General features: G+C 36.3%; 1 protein-coding gene across 1 annotated transcript; it reads right to left on the bottom strand.

Moving 5' to 3' along the window:
• Positions 1 to 2450: 2450 nt before the first annotated feature.
• Positions 2451 to 12569, bottom strand: LOC102788779 (C-type mannose receptor 2-like). Its single transcript, XM_006805845.2, has 10 exons — positions 12498 to 12569; positions 10459 to 10544; positions 10246 to 10347; positions 9780 to 9914; positions 7811 to 7953; positions 6539 to 6642; positions 6271 to 6407; positions 5753 to 5895; positions 4982 to 5085; positions 2451 to 4016 (listed from the first exon to the last, which is right to left on the bottom strand). The coding sequence occupies exons 2-10, from the start codon at positions 10511 to 10513 to the stop codon at positions 3866 to 3868; spliced, it is 1074 nt and encodes a 357-aa protein (XP_006805908.1). The 5' UTR covers positions 10514 to 10544; positions 12498 to 12569; the 3' UTR covers positions 2451 to 3865.
• Positions 12570 to 13120: the final 551 nt, after the last annotated feature.

The following is a 13120-nucleotide window of genomic DNA, read 5'->3' as shown; positions in this document are numbered from 1 at the left end:
ATGATGCAACAATTTGCTCTTTGCTATTTCACTTTCCTTCTTTGCCTTCTGTAAATTCTCTCTGGACTTGCCCTAAGTAAGCCTTTGCCTTTTCAATTGCTTTGTTTGCTTTCATTTTCTTTTGTTCCTCTTCAACTGCTCTCAGGAGCTCCGCCAATTCGTTCATCATATTTTCTTTGCCTCTTCATTTCCCCTTCATTTCAGAAATTGAGAGATTCTCACTAATCCTCCTGTGAATGCTTGGGTACTCATTTTGCGTCTCTATACTATAATAAAAATAATAACAATAAAACATAACTTTATTTGCATAGCAGTTTTTAAAACGCATTTACCAAGAGCTTCATAGATAGAAGATGAGATTCATCACATTGGTATAAAATATTACAAATCAGTGTAAAACCCCTCCCACTGCAAAAAAAAATCTAAATATATTGCAGTTAATTTTCTTTTACACTTTTAAGCAATCGAATAAACACTGTATAGACAAAATATAATGGAATTTAAATATGCAATTCATATGTATTTATACTGAGTATAAAACTGAAAAAGTACTGGGTCTGAAATGTAATCAAGAGTAAGAAAATTAAAAAGAGATCATTGAAGAAAAGTTCAAGGTCTCATGCTGCTGAGGTGGAACGCAGTAAGAAAGTCATTTGGAATTTCTTTAAAGATTGAGGGTTATGGAACAAAAAAGTCAAGTTAAAGACCCCCAAAAATTTCACCAGCACTGAGCCGGCAGATTAAGTTGGCTGTCTGTCAAGACACTGGTGTCATGGTCCTGGGTCACTGATCCAGCATTTTGAGTTTTCTTGTGTTTTGATGTCATTTTGTATTATGATTTAAGTCCATTTTGTTAGTCTTGAGTTTATTCTGTAGTGCCCAGGTTTTTCTGTTTATCTTTTTATTATTATTATTATTATTCTAAATTACTATTATTCGACTATTAGATTCCCTCGTGTCTTTGCCCTTTATGTCTCTCTATGTCTCTATGTTTATATTTGTTGTGTGAGTTCTTGTGTTTTGTTTCCCTCCTCGTGTTTCATTCTGTTCCCCCCTGCTTGTCATGTTTATCCATGTTTGCCCAGTCTATCATGTCTCTCTCGTTTCCTTTCTCTCTCCCTTGTGCTCCTTCGTGCTCCCTCTGTCTCTCTTGTCTGTCTTTCCTCCACTCCTGTACCATGTTCCTCCGTTTCCTGTTTTATTATGAAGGTCTCGTGTTTCCATGTTTGGTATGTCTAGTTTTGCTTCCCCTGTGGCGTCATGTTAATTCACGTCAGCTGTAGTCCCTGTGTGTTCTCACTTCCCATGTTATCCTTCTGTGTATTTATGTCAGTGTCTCCCTCATACCTGGCTGTGCGTCCTGTTCATAGTTCCATTTCTAGATTTCCAGTTTAATTTTTGTATTAACTTGTGCCAGCAATAAAGCTGAGTTTTTGTGTTCAAATCCTGTTTGTGAGTCTGCGTTTGGGTACAATCCTGCCTGCCACACACGGTTCATGACAATTGGACGATCCTCGACCCAAATTAAAGCTGTTATTGGTGCCGACTGCTAGTGATGGCCAAATGAAGCTTTCTGAAGCATTGAAGCTTGTATTGAAAAACGGTTCATTACTCGGAGCTTTTCAACACAGTCCTCTCTGGTGACATCTGGTGGCCAAAAATAAGAAGAGCAGCTTGAATCCACAAAAGAAAACCAACTGCTTCATTATCATTGCCCACTCTACAGTGTGGAATTCTGTCTGATATTGGGCCACTGCTGTGTTGCTTTGAACGTGTATTCTTTGGTGGTTAAAAAAAATGTGTTTTATTTGTTTAATAAATAATTTTGACCAATAAACTCTCCTTGTTTAAATATGCACCATGGTGTGGTCTTTCTTTGCTTGTGATTTCTTGATGTTGGTAAATACAATAATTGAAAAATACCACATTACATATAATATACATATAATAATGTACAACACATTATGGAGTAGGCTTCTGCTGTGAGGTCCTGCCTCCATGTACTTATGCAATTAATCGCTAGACGGGTGTATTTATAAATAATATTACATTAGGGAAATTTTCCAAGACATATTTTTGACCTGGGGGTAGAATTGATTGTGAACTGGAAGGGGAAAATGCTTATGAACTTGCAAATTAAAAACATGATGCATTTAAGGTAACCCTTTTCCATTTGTATTTAAGAAGAAAATTTGTTCCACTGTGCGATGGCCGAACCTGTTCCTTTTCGTGGAGATAATTTCTCCTGCCTTAAGGAAAATCCCTTTACATGGCACAGAGGAGGCTGGAGTGCACAGAAACTGGTAGAGATGCAGTTATACAGTCTACCTGGGCCCCACCAACTATCAGCTAAAGAGAATAAATCAATTAAATTGCTGCACATTTGGCAGACTAACATTTTCAGATTAATATATTTTTTTATAACATTAAATGTAAAGAGTCAAGTGGAAGTTTTTCTAAAGTTATTTAATGATATTTACATTATGGAAGCAGATTTTTGACATTTTACTTTTTTCCAGTTTTCAGATAAAATAAACGTGCACAAAACAAAAGCAAACGGCCAGAACACAAAGCTGGAAAACCCACCCGATTGACAAAAATCAACTCAAAATTCTCCCACACAACAGAACCTCCTCTATTCCTCGCTGGCTCCAAATCTCTCAACAGAAATATCAGTGGTTTGCTATCTGTCACCATCAAAACGCTCCACAAATCCCGCGAATGAGTCACCTGCTTATAAACCATTGACTCAGATACCGAAGCAGTTAGGTTCTAAATGAAGCTTCGGACGTCACTGATCACGTGACTCTGGCCAAACGAATCAAGCTTCGACACAGTGCTTCTGAAGCAGTGTGTTGATTTTTTTTGACACACGCACCGGAGCTTCAGCTTCAAGCGCGCCATCACTACCGACTGCAGCCCCATAACCATCAGACAGCATCTGAGACTGAAGGACTTCAAAAACAAAAAATGTCGCTAAAGGCCTCATCTCCTTGAATGCCACAGAACTGACCATTTGGACTTTGCAAGAGAGCACCAAACATGGGATATTGAAAGGTGGAAGAAAGTTGTATTCTCTGATAAAAAATTTAACCTTGATGGTCCTGATGATTTCCAACGTTACTGGCATGACAAGCAGATCCCACCTGAGATGTTTTCTACGCGCCACAGTGGCGGGGGATGCTTTTTCCTTCAGTGGCCTCTGGCTATGTCCAGATGTTGCAGAGAGCATCCCTCATGACTGAGGGCCCTCATCTTTGTGGTAACGACTGGGTTTTTCAACAGGACAATGCTACAGTACACAATGCCTGCAGGACAAGGGACTTTTTCCTGGAGAATAACATCACTGTTTTGAACCATCCTGTGTGTTTCCCTGATCTAAATCCAGTTGAGAACCTTTGGGGAAGGATGCCCTTTGTGCAACCATCAAGTGTTCCCACTCATCTCGTGGAAAAGCTTGTATCAAGCATTCCACAATGAATTTTTGAATTGATCAACAATAACGGTGGAGCTACTCATTACTGAGTTCATGTTTGGAACTTTGATTTCTGTTTTGTGGTGTTTACAGATTTTTTTTTGGAGGTGTGGTCCTAAACTTTAGATCAGCTGTAAAAAAGCCTGTTTCAGTATAAGCTTTGTTTTCAATAAATTGCATGCTCAAAAGGTTTTGTCTCATTGTCCATTTTCATGTAACATTTGACTAACACAAAGTTAGTATACTTTGTTAACAAACACAAAAATCTAAACTTTAAAACACTGCAATAAAAACCAAAGAGAAACCCCAAATTGAAACACATATTCAGCTATGCTGGTGTTTGATCATTTCTCTCTAAAAGTCTCCACTGAAGTAACAAGTAAAAAATCTTCAAGAAATGATACAGTAGTCTGGTGCTTTTTCACAGATCCATTTAAGAGAAGTTGAGCATGAACGGTCATTCATGCTCATGTCCTCACCACTGTAGACATGAGCACAGTCCTCTTCTCCACCATTATCAGGTTGAGTCGATCCCCAGTACCTAGTTAGTCCAAAACCATAATATTAGGTTGTTTTTATTATTGAAAGAAAAATCAGATGTTTGGTGTGTAGTGACAGGGCTTTTTTAAGATAACAAAGTTTCATATGGAGATGATAACAAGACGTCATAGTTGATATAGCAACTTCTAACCTATGTTGTCTAAATAAGTCATTAGTGTACATTTTAAGCTTTTGACCTTGCAGTTTGGCTCAACCCACTGAAATGTAAGTTCACCAGTGTGTTTTGTACACTAACAGTCAAAAGTTTAATGGTTTTCTTTATTTTCACAACTATTGTACATTGTAGAGTCTCACTGAAGGCATCAAAACTATGAATGAACACATATGGAATTATGTAGTAAACAATAAATTGTGAAAAAACTCAGATTCTTTGCTTTGATTACTGCTTTGCACACTCATGGCATTCTCTCGGTGAGCTTCATGAGGTCGTCACCTGAAATGTTTTTTTTTTGAACAGTCTTGAAAGAGTTCCCAGAGATGCTGAGCACTTGTTGGCCTTTTGCCTTCACTCTGTGGTGCATCTCATCCCAAACCATTTCAATTAGATTCAGTCCCAACCCCATTAAGAACCCTAAATGAAACCTGACAAGACACACCTGTGAAGTGAAAACCATTTCAGGTGATTACATCATGAAGTTCCTATGAGAGAAGGCCAAGGGTTTACAGCACTGTCAATACAACAAAGGGTGGCTACTTTAAGGAATCTAAAATGTAAGAAGAAGAGTTATTGATCAATTTTTTTCTTTGCTACATAATTCCATGTATCTTGCTTCATATATTTGATGTCTTCAGTATGTTTCTACAATGTAGAAAGTAGCAAAAATAAAGAAAAGCCATTAAATGAAAAGGTGTGTCCAGGCTTTTGACCAGTAGTGTGTATATGTTTAACACATTTCTTTTGGAAACTTAATGAAAGTAACAAACTGAACCAAAGTAAAGACTTACGACAGAGTCAGTGGAGTTCCATCCACCCATTTCCATGTTCCCTCCTGTTCTTCGTCAGTCAAACCAAGCCAAACTCTTTTTGTGGTGATCGTAGAGAGAAAGGTCTTTTTCATATGAAGTAAAAGCAATTTATATTAGTTTTGAACCACAATTTTAGTCAATGCACTTTTTGCTGTAACACATTCAAAACTTTTAATTCATTTGTCTGTTTTTCTTTAACATGTAATAAGTCATTGCCACCAAAATCTTTTGACACTGTCTACAAAAGACTGGTTAAATGGTATTATGTTCTGTCAGTGGACTCTTAAAGGTCCACTGACTGCATTCCCTGCATTCTTCAGTATCCTCCTATATTCTGATTTACTTTTTCTTTATACACCACCATGCTTTCTTATTTCTCCATTGACAGGTTATTTCCCCCATAATGTTTTTGACTGTGTATATTTCTCTGAGTCATTGTGGTACAATAAATTTGATTTAAAATCCTCATATTCATCTTCTTTGATTTCATCCTAATTGTGGTAACACTTTTTAAATTGAAGGTTCCATTAAGTCACTTTCACAATCACAGAAAACTATGTGGTCATATGAGTTTTTTCCCACAGAACAACTTTGATCAGATCATAAACTTTTATGTTTATGATCTGATCTCATATATGTGTTGAATAGTTTTCATGTGCATATGGGCAACATTAGTTATGTAAAATAAGGAGCTTGAATTTCAGTAATAATTTACAAACACAATAAGTCAGACAGGCATAAACACAGTACCTGTTTTTCAGGGCTGTCAACAACCACCAGGTCTGCTCCTCTGTCTCTGCAGTCCTTTCTGGCTGCATCCCAGGAACCAGAGCTTTGAGACCGGATATAGCAGCTACAGTTGAATTTGCTCCATCCTCCAGAACATGTATTTTCTACAAGAAATTACAAACAATATATTTAAGCTAGCTATAAACTGGACTGCTCCAATGGCTTAATCACAAAGATCTGTGCAAAATCTATTCTCTTGAGACTCAATAATGATAATAATTATTATTTTATCACAGAAAATAAAGCAATGGCAATTAAATAAAAATACAATTCAAAAATTCAAGAAACACAAAAATCAACACTGTAAACACTAGAATAAAAATACTGGCAGCTGCCAGTGCTACCCCTTAGCCTCCCAGTAGATGCACGTATGGTATACATTTGAAAGTATAACAGAATAAAACAGACTAAACTTAAAATAGAATGATAGAAAAAACCTGCAAAACATTTATTAATAGATCATTGTCAGTAAACTGTACTGCAGTTTAGTGTTTTTTCACAGATCCAATGAAAAGAAGCTGAACATCGAAAATCCATCCAAGAATTTTTGCCGTGATTCCTGACATAAGCACAGTCCTCATCTCCACCATCATCAGGTTGACTCGATGCCCAGTACCTAGCAGGTCAGTCACAACAACATTATCTTATTACTTCATTTCTTGTCAATTCTGCATGCATCTGTGGATTCAACAAATTTGATTTTGAAATGTAATTAGAGTAACAAACTGAACCAAAGTGAAGACTTACATCAGAGTCGGTGGAGTACCATCTACCCATTTCCATGTTCCCTCCTGTTCTTTGTCATTCAAACCAATCCAAGTTTGTTCATTGATGATTGTAGAGAGGAAAGTCTGTTTAACATGAGGATAAAACATTTTATTTTAGTTTTGAACCAGTTTTATTCTGTGATATACAATCTGGATGGGTAAATAATGCCGCATTGTGGGAAGTGAAGAACAAGAAATTGTTCATGGTTAAAGCGAAGGTAAGCACTACATTGCTAACTTAAATGAATTACCACACGCAAATCTTATCTTTTTAATTATCTGGTTATTTACACTGTAGGACCAGAAAAGGTATTAAATTGTCACATTAATATTGCATCACACAGTAAAGTTTACCAAGTTGTTTCTAGTTTCAGTTAAATCGTTCCTGTATTGTTTTCCCCTCCAGGCAGGGATGTCCCAGTAGTTCTGACGCCACACAAAAACTGGACTGAGTACCACCCTAATATTAGTGAGGTTGTATAGCAGTGCTGCATTTGTATGCAACACAACACAACATTAGAGGATGTCAAGGTGATAGTATACCAGGTGCTTGGTCTATTGCTTTTTGTCAGACTCTGGGACCACGGTGTTGGTTTTTGTACAGTCATTTCCATCGTTGCCAAGTTTCAAAAACGGCTGTTTTGATTACTGCAGAAGAGTCACTGTCATGACTTATTAAGTGACACCACTGACTTGCTAATCCGTGGCACAAAAGTTGTCTGACATCATTTACCATGCAAAACAATGCTTCAAATCCCTTGACTTTCTGCCGCTCCGGCACTTTGGCTACAGACTCCCATCCGCCTGGTAGTAACTGCTCTCTTGCAAAGTAACAGTGGAAGAACCTTTGTATGCTGCATCCCCTGCATTCTTTAGCATTTTATAATATTCTGTTTTTCCTATCTTTGCTAAACCACCACATTTCATTATTCTTTCTTTAAATAAGGACCCATATAATATATACACTTTAGTTCTATAAATATGTCTTAAAATTCACATGTTCATCAAAGTTTTTGAAGAATGAAACTATTCAGCTAAGACAAATTCCATATAGAACCATAGAAAATGTCTGTTAGTTGTTTTCTACACTGAGACAGAATTACAGTTATTTCAGGTTTTTGTGTTTAGATATGTGTTGATTAAATGCTCAAATGCTCATAATAAACACTTTTAGGAAGAAAAAATAAATAAATAAATAAAAATAAGAATTTGAACTATTGTGTTTATTTACAAACACAATAACACACTGTACCTCTTCTTCAGGGCTGTCAATGACTATCAGATCGGCTTCTTCGTCTGTACAGTTCTTTCTGGCTGCATCCCACGAATCAGACCTTTCCGATTGGAGATAGCATCTATGATTGAACTTGCTCCATCCTACAGGACATGTTTTGTCTGCAGGAAGGAAAGATCCTTTAAGAACTCTATAATGATGCTCATTCAATCTCTATTTAATTTCAATCCTCCAAAGTCTTGGTCACAAAGATCTTTGCACAGTCTATTCACTTACTGACTGTTATATTTGTCTGCTTGTATTTAACATGGTGACAGTTTTAATACCCAATTTATTTTATATTAACAGAGAACAGTTCCACTCCCATAAGTTATTCTAAAAACAAAGTGTGTGGGACACATTTCCTGCTGAGGATTCAAAAGATGAAGTGAACTTGTTTTGTTTACCAAAAAAAATGTGCTGTGACCTATTTTCTCCCACTAAAATGTTATGGTCTTGGCTGGAGTGACCACGTCGCTGATGATATGGTCCCTGCAGGATTTAACCTGCCCTGAGCAGCATGGTGGTGTCTTGCACTTTTTCCTCAGGGCAAGAAGGTCCTGGTCTCAAATCCAGACATCTGCCCAAGACCTGTGTGAAGTTTGTATGTTGTCCCTGAGCCTGCATGGGTTCTTTCTAGGTAATCCAGTTTCCTCCCACAGTCCAAAAAGAAAAGTCCAAGAAATCTCCAGTAATGGTATCTAAGTTAATTTAATAGAACGTTTGTGCTGATGTCAAAATTGTCAGTATAGAAATCTATTGTAATATGTCAATCTTTTTCTGTCATCGGGAAATTATATGCATATTTAAAATATATATAATGTTTATAATAAATAATAATAATAATTTATTATATTTAATAATTTAAAATTTTATAGAGTTCAAATAAAGAAAGTGCTAATTTCACTCAAACTTTATTGCTTTAAAGTTTGAGACTAAATGAGGGTAAAGTTTTTCCTAATTCGTGCAACCCTGACTTTCCACACTGACACTGTTACATACTAAAATTGCCAGTTTCCATATGTCAGTGAACTACAAGGGTAAAAGCCTGATAAATCTTTGTGTGATGTGATTAAACCTACCTACCACAAATGAATTTAAGATACAGCAACAACTGAAAACGTCTAATAACTGGGCAAAACTGATGAAAGGTGAAACATGTAGTTCAAAAGAGATATGATAGTGAATAGATGCATCCTTACTGAAACACAAATCATCACCAAATAGATGAGCAACTGAATAGTTAACAGTTTTAAAGATATAGAGTTAAAAAGGAGAAAATACAGGAGTAAGAGGACTGGCACCTAACACAAACACTTTAGCTTTCTTTTGTGCTCACTGATCAATGGTCATTACAAGTTGCATATTAATGAACATGAACCTGACCCGAAGGCCCATTTTTAATCAGTGGCACTAGTTCAGGTCATTATTGACAAAGCTGGGGAAACCTGCAATCAGCTGAGACTGAAGCAGAAGTCACTTGGATCAGTGACAAAAAGATTCTCCCACTAAAACGCTACATCCAGATGAACAGAATCAACTTTCTGGGGTTTAATGCTCGTTGTATTTGTTAAATGTTGTTTTGCTACAATGAAAGTTTGCACATGAAAACTTGATTAAAAATTAATAAAATTCATTAACAAATATTAAGTTCTATTTTGGATTCATAAAGTTTTGAAATTACTAAATAATGACGGTACAGTCATTTTGTTCAGTCATAACTTCCTTATAAATGTGAATTTGTAATGAGTATAAGATGCACAAATGCAATTAAGCTATATGTTGAAAAGCATAGATGCAAAGGTATTGACAGTTGTTCATATAAATACATATTAATAATGATTCCCAATAGTAATTTATGTTAAGCAGAAAAAATTTGCTAGGAAACTGAATCACTGAATTCCCGTCTAAAGCTTTTTACAAAGACAAAAACTTTCATACAACTCACACTGATTGGACAAACATAGCAGCGTTTTCAGCTCTTTGGTCTTTTCAGTCAGCAGGTCTCTCTCCTCAGTCATTGAAGAAAGTTGTTTCTTTATTTCTGGCAGATGATCAGCTGAATCATGTAAGCAGTTATGATCTGAAATAAAGATAAATATTCATATATTTGAAACTCAAAAGACCTCATGCATTCATCCTGAGACTGTTTCAGATGTATTTTAGAGTTAAACAAAAAGTTTTCCTTTAAACCATGTTAAATATGTTTGTCAGTTTTATACTGGCATGTGAATAAAGAACCATTATTACTGTGATCTTGTCTTCTTAAAATTATTTATAAATTTTGAACTTGTGAGACTTCCTTGATTTGAATGTTACCATGTTTGTTAAATTTCAGTTGAATTTCATTAGAAAACTATTTATTATTTTGGGACAGTAAAGTAGAAGAAATATTGATGAACAATCCAACTCACAGTAAATACCAAAAGTGATCAGTCTAGCCAGCAGGAAAGCACCCAACAGGCAAAGAGAGAGAATACTAACTAAACAGAAACTCCTCTTAGAGCTCCTTTGACCTGAAAAGAGAAAAGGGGGGAAAAACCAGGAATCTGAAAATCCCCCAAAATATACAAGAGTAATAAGAGATATGAACAAACCTCTTCCTGTTTCTGTCACTTCTTTCTTACCCCTGTGATTTGTTGAAGATGTTGGGTTATCAGGTTTCAAATATATTTCCTCCATTGCATGCAGATACGAATTATCTCTGAGAGCTCTGCAGCAGAAGACATGTGAAAAGTCAAAGTATCACTGGTTTCAGTGGAAGTTACATATTTCATATGTAGTTTGTGCAGTTATGTCACCACTGACACTGGACATATTCTCAAGCTGTGTATATATTGTGTATACCGGAAATGTTCACATAACATGCAGGGATTAATTAATTTATGGATTAATAAAGTATGCTGATTCTGATAAAAGCTGTATGCCAGACACTAGAAGTACGAATAGACATATTAATGTAATACTGGATCCCTTTCCAAAATAAATATTAATAATAATAAAGTTTTTGGGTTTTTTTTGCCTTGTCTGCTTAATTGGCTTCTCAATATGATGGAATCTACATAAATACAGAAAATTCTCAGGAGTTCATTTTCAACTGTTTTAATCTCAGTTATTTACCTCAGTTGAAGATTTGTCAGCCTTGTGTAATGGATATTTTTAAGACTGCTACTTCTGTGTCAAGCTAACCTTAGTGAGTGAAATGCTCCATATCGTCTTATTCTGGCTCCATGTAATCCTTCAGCTACACAAAAGCTTTTATTACACATTGTTCTGACTGTATTCTAGTTCCTGTTTGTCCTCTTTCCTCTAGAGATTTGTTGTAAATGCAACTTTTTAGAAGCACTATTATATTGATATCTGTGGCAATATTAGTCTTGGATCTGTTAATAAGATGGACACGCAATGATTTCTGAGCAAGTATGAATGATAGGATATAGTCACATCAGAGAGTTTCTGCAGCAAAGTGACAGACATGTCTGGAATGGGACACAAAAAAAATCGTCCCTGGTATTTCTCGTCCAGTACAATCAGTTCTTTGCTCTGTGCTCTCTCCCTATATGTTTCAAATTTTTTGATTATTGATACTGAAGTTTCTTTTTTATCAGGTTAGTACAGTTATTGTTCAGTTAGGACATCTTAGTTTCACTCCAGCGCAGCATGTGATACTTAAAAGTTACACTTTCGCTATTAGAAGCTGCTCATGATTAAAATAGTCGTTCGTTTACTTGAATTGCTCCGTTCTTAAATATGTCTCTATCTATTTTCCTACCACTTTGATTCTATTTTCCTCTGTCTGTTCCTCACGCTGTTGTTGAAAATGTGATTCCTCCTCCTGCACCTTTTCTCAGCTAATCCTAATAACAGCAGCTTGCTGTCACTGCGAGGGCTTACTAGTTCGCTGACATTACTGTTGACAGTGCAGCTGCTAACATGTTGCTTCATTTTTACACATTTCACATCCATTTTAAGTTTCTTTTAAGATAAGATAACCTTTATCTCTCTCACAGCTTTTCTAAGAGAAAACTAAAACTAGATGTGAAAAAAACATTTTAGTTACAAATTATTTTGTGACCTTGGAAAGAAAAGAAAGGAAAAAATATTGAGAAGTTCTCGTTAGTTTTAGTATCTGTTATTTTGGTAAAATACCGAGCCTGATGAAGCATAGAGGGATGTGTTTGAGATTTTTGATATCTACTAGACTGAGTCAAGTACTTGCAAAAAATATGTACCTATGTTACAATTACAGTTACAACTAGAGTACTCTAGAATGTTGTTGTACTCGCATATATTTACAATCCACAATGGATTGAATAAATGGGGTGTTTCCTCAGGTTTTAAGTATGAGATCACTTAGCTGTTTGTTTATAAAGGTGTAAACACATGTAACATGTTTTGTTTTGGGGGGTTTTGTATGTAAGATGTGAAAGGTAGTGCATGTCAAACAGACTGCGGTAACATACACTTGTGGTTTAAACTACAAAATTTGAAGTGACATTAAAAATGGTTATGGACCTTTCAAGTGTGCATAACTTGAGCTCAAAAGAAGACACGAATTCAATGATAATTTTATAAAGAAGGCCCTCCAGATGTTTTTTTTAATTAGTTTTTCAGCACTGAAAAAATACAAGGGCTCAAAAAGGTTGAAATAAAAACCTCCACATACCCCGTCTTCTGCTGTTTCGCTCAGATACTTCTGCGGTGGTTGAAGAGAGCAGACAAATGAAGAGGCTGGAGATGAGCAGCAGATGTGAAGCAGAGACCGCCCACTTTCATCACCGGAAGATCGGCCCGAGGGAGGGCAGCAGCTGAGGAGGTTCAGAGATGCTGAGGTCCCCAAGAGCCAAGTCTCATATTATGGGGGTGCATGACCTGGGGCTTGCTGAGACCCCCACCCCTTATTTTCTTCTATAGAAGAAATTATCGATCACTGCCGATCTCTCACCAACTCTGCTGGGTTGATCTTACTGCTTACTATCTTCTTTTTTTTTTTTTTTTCTTTTTTTTTTTTTTCTCTTTTGCCTGTCCCGTTTGGCTCTTTTGCCATCAGAATTATTGTCTAAAGGCGAAGAAAGATGCCCAACGGATTTTCTTTACCAAATTGACCATCCCAGCTTTGCCGTAATGGTCCATTTGATTCACCTTTTATTATTTATTTTATTTTCACTTGCTGAATACGGGACAGACTTGACTGGGGGAAAGAAAAGGGAGAAAGAAAGAGGGAAAGAAAAACAGTTGAGAAGAGGGACGGGGGAGAAGGGCAAAAAACAAAAACCAACAGAATAAGCA

The sequence above is a fragment of the Neolamprologus brichardi genome, chromosome 16, assembly GCF_056152115.1.
Source record: "Neolamprologus brichardi isolate AB-2024 chromosome 16, ASM5615211v1, whole genome shotgun sequence".
NCBI classification, from domain to species: domain Eukaryota; kingdom Metazoa; phylum Chordata; class Actinopteri; order Cichliformes; family Cichlidae; genus Neolamprologus; species Neolamprologus brichardi.
The sequence above is the reverse complement of the archived record's forward strand: the minus strand, read 5'-3'. Positions and strand labels throughout refer to the sequence as shown.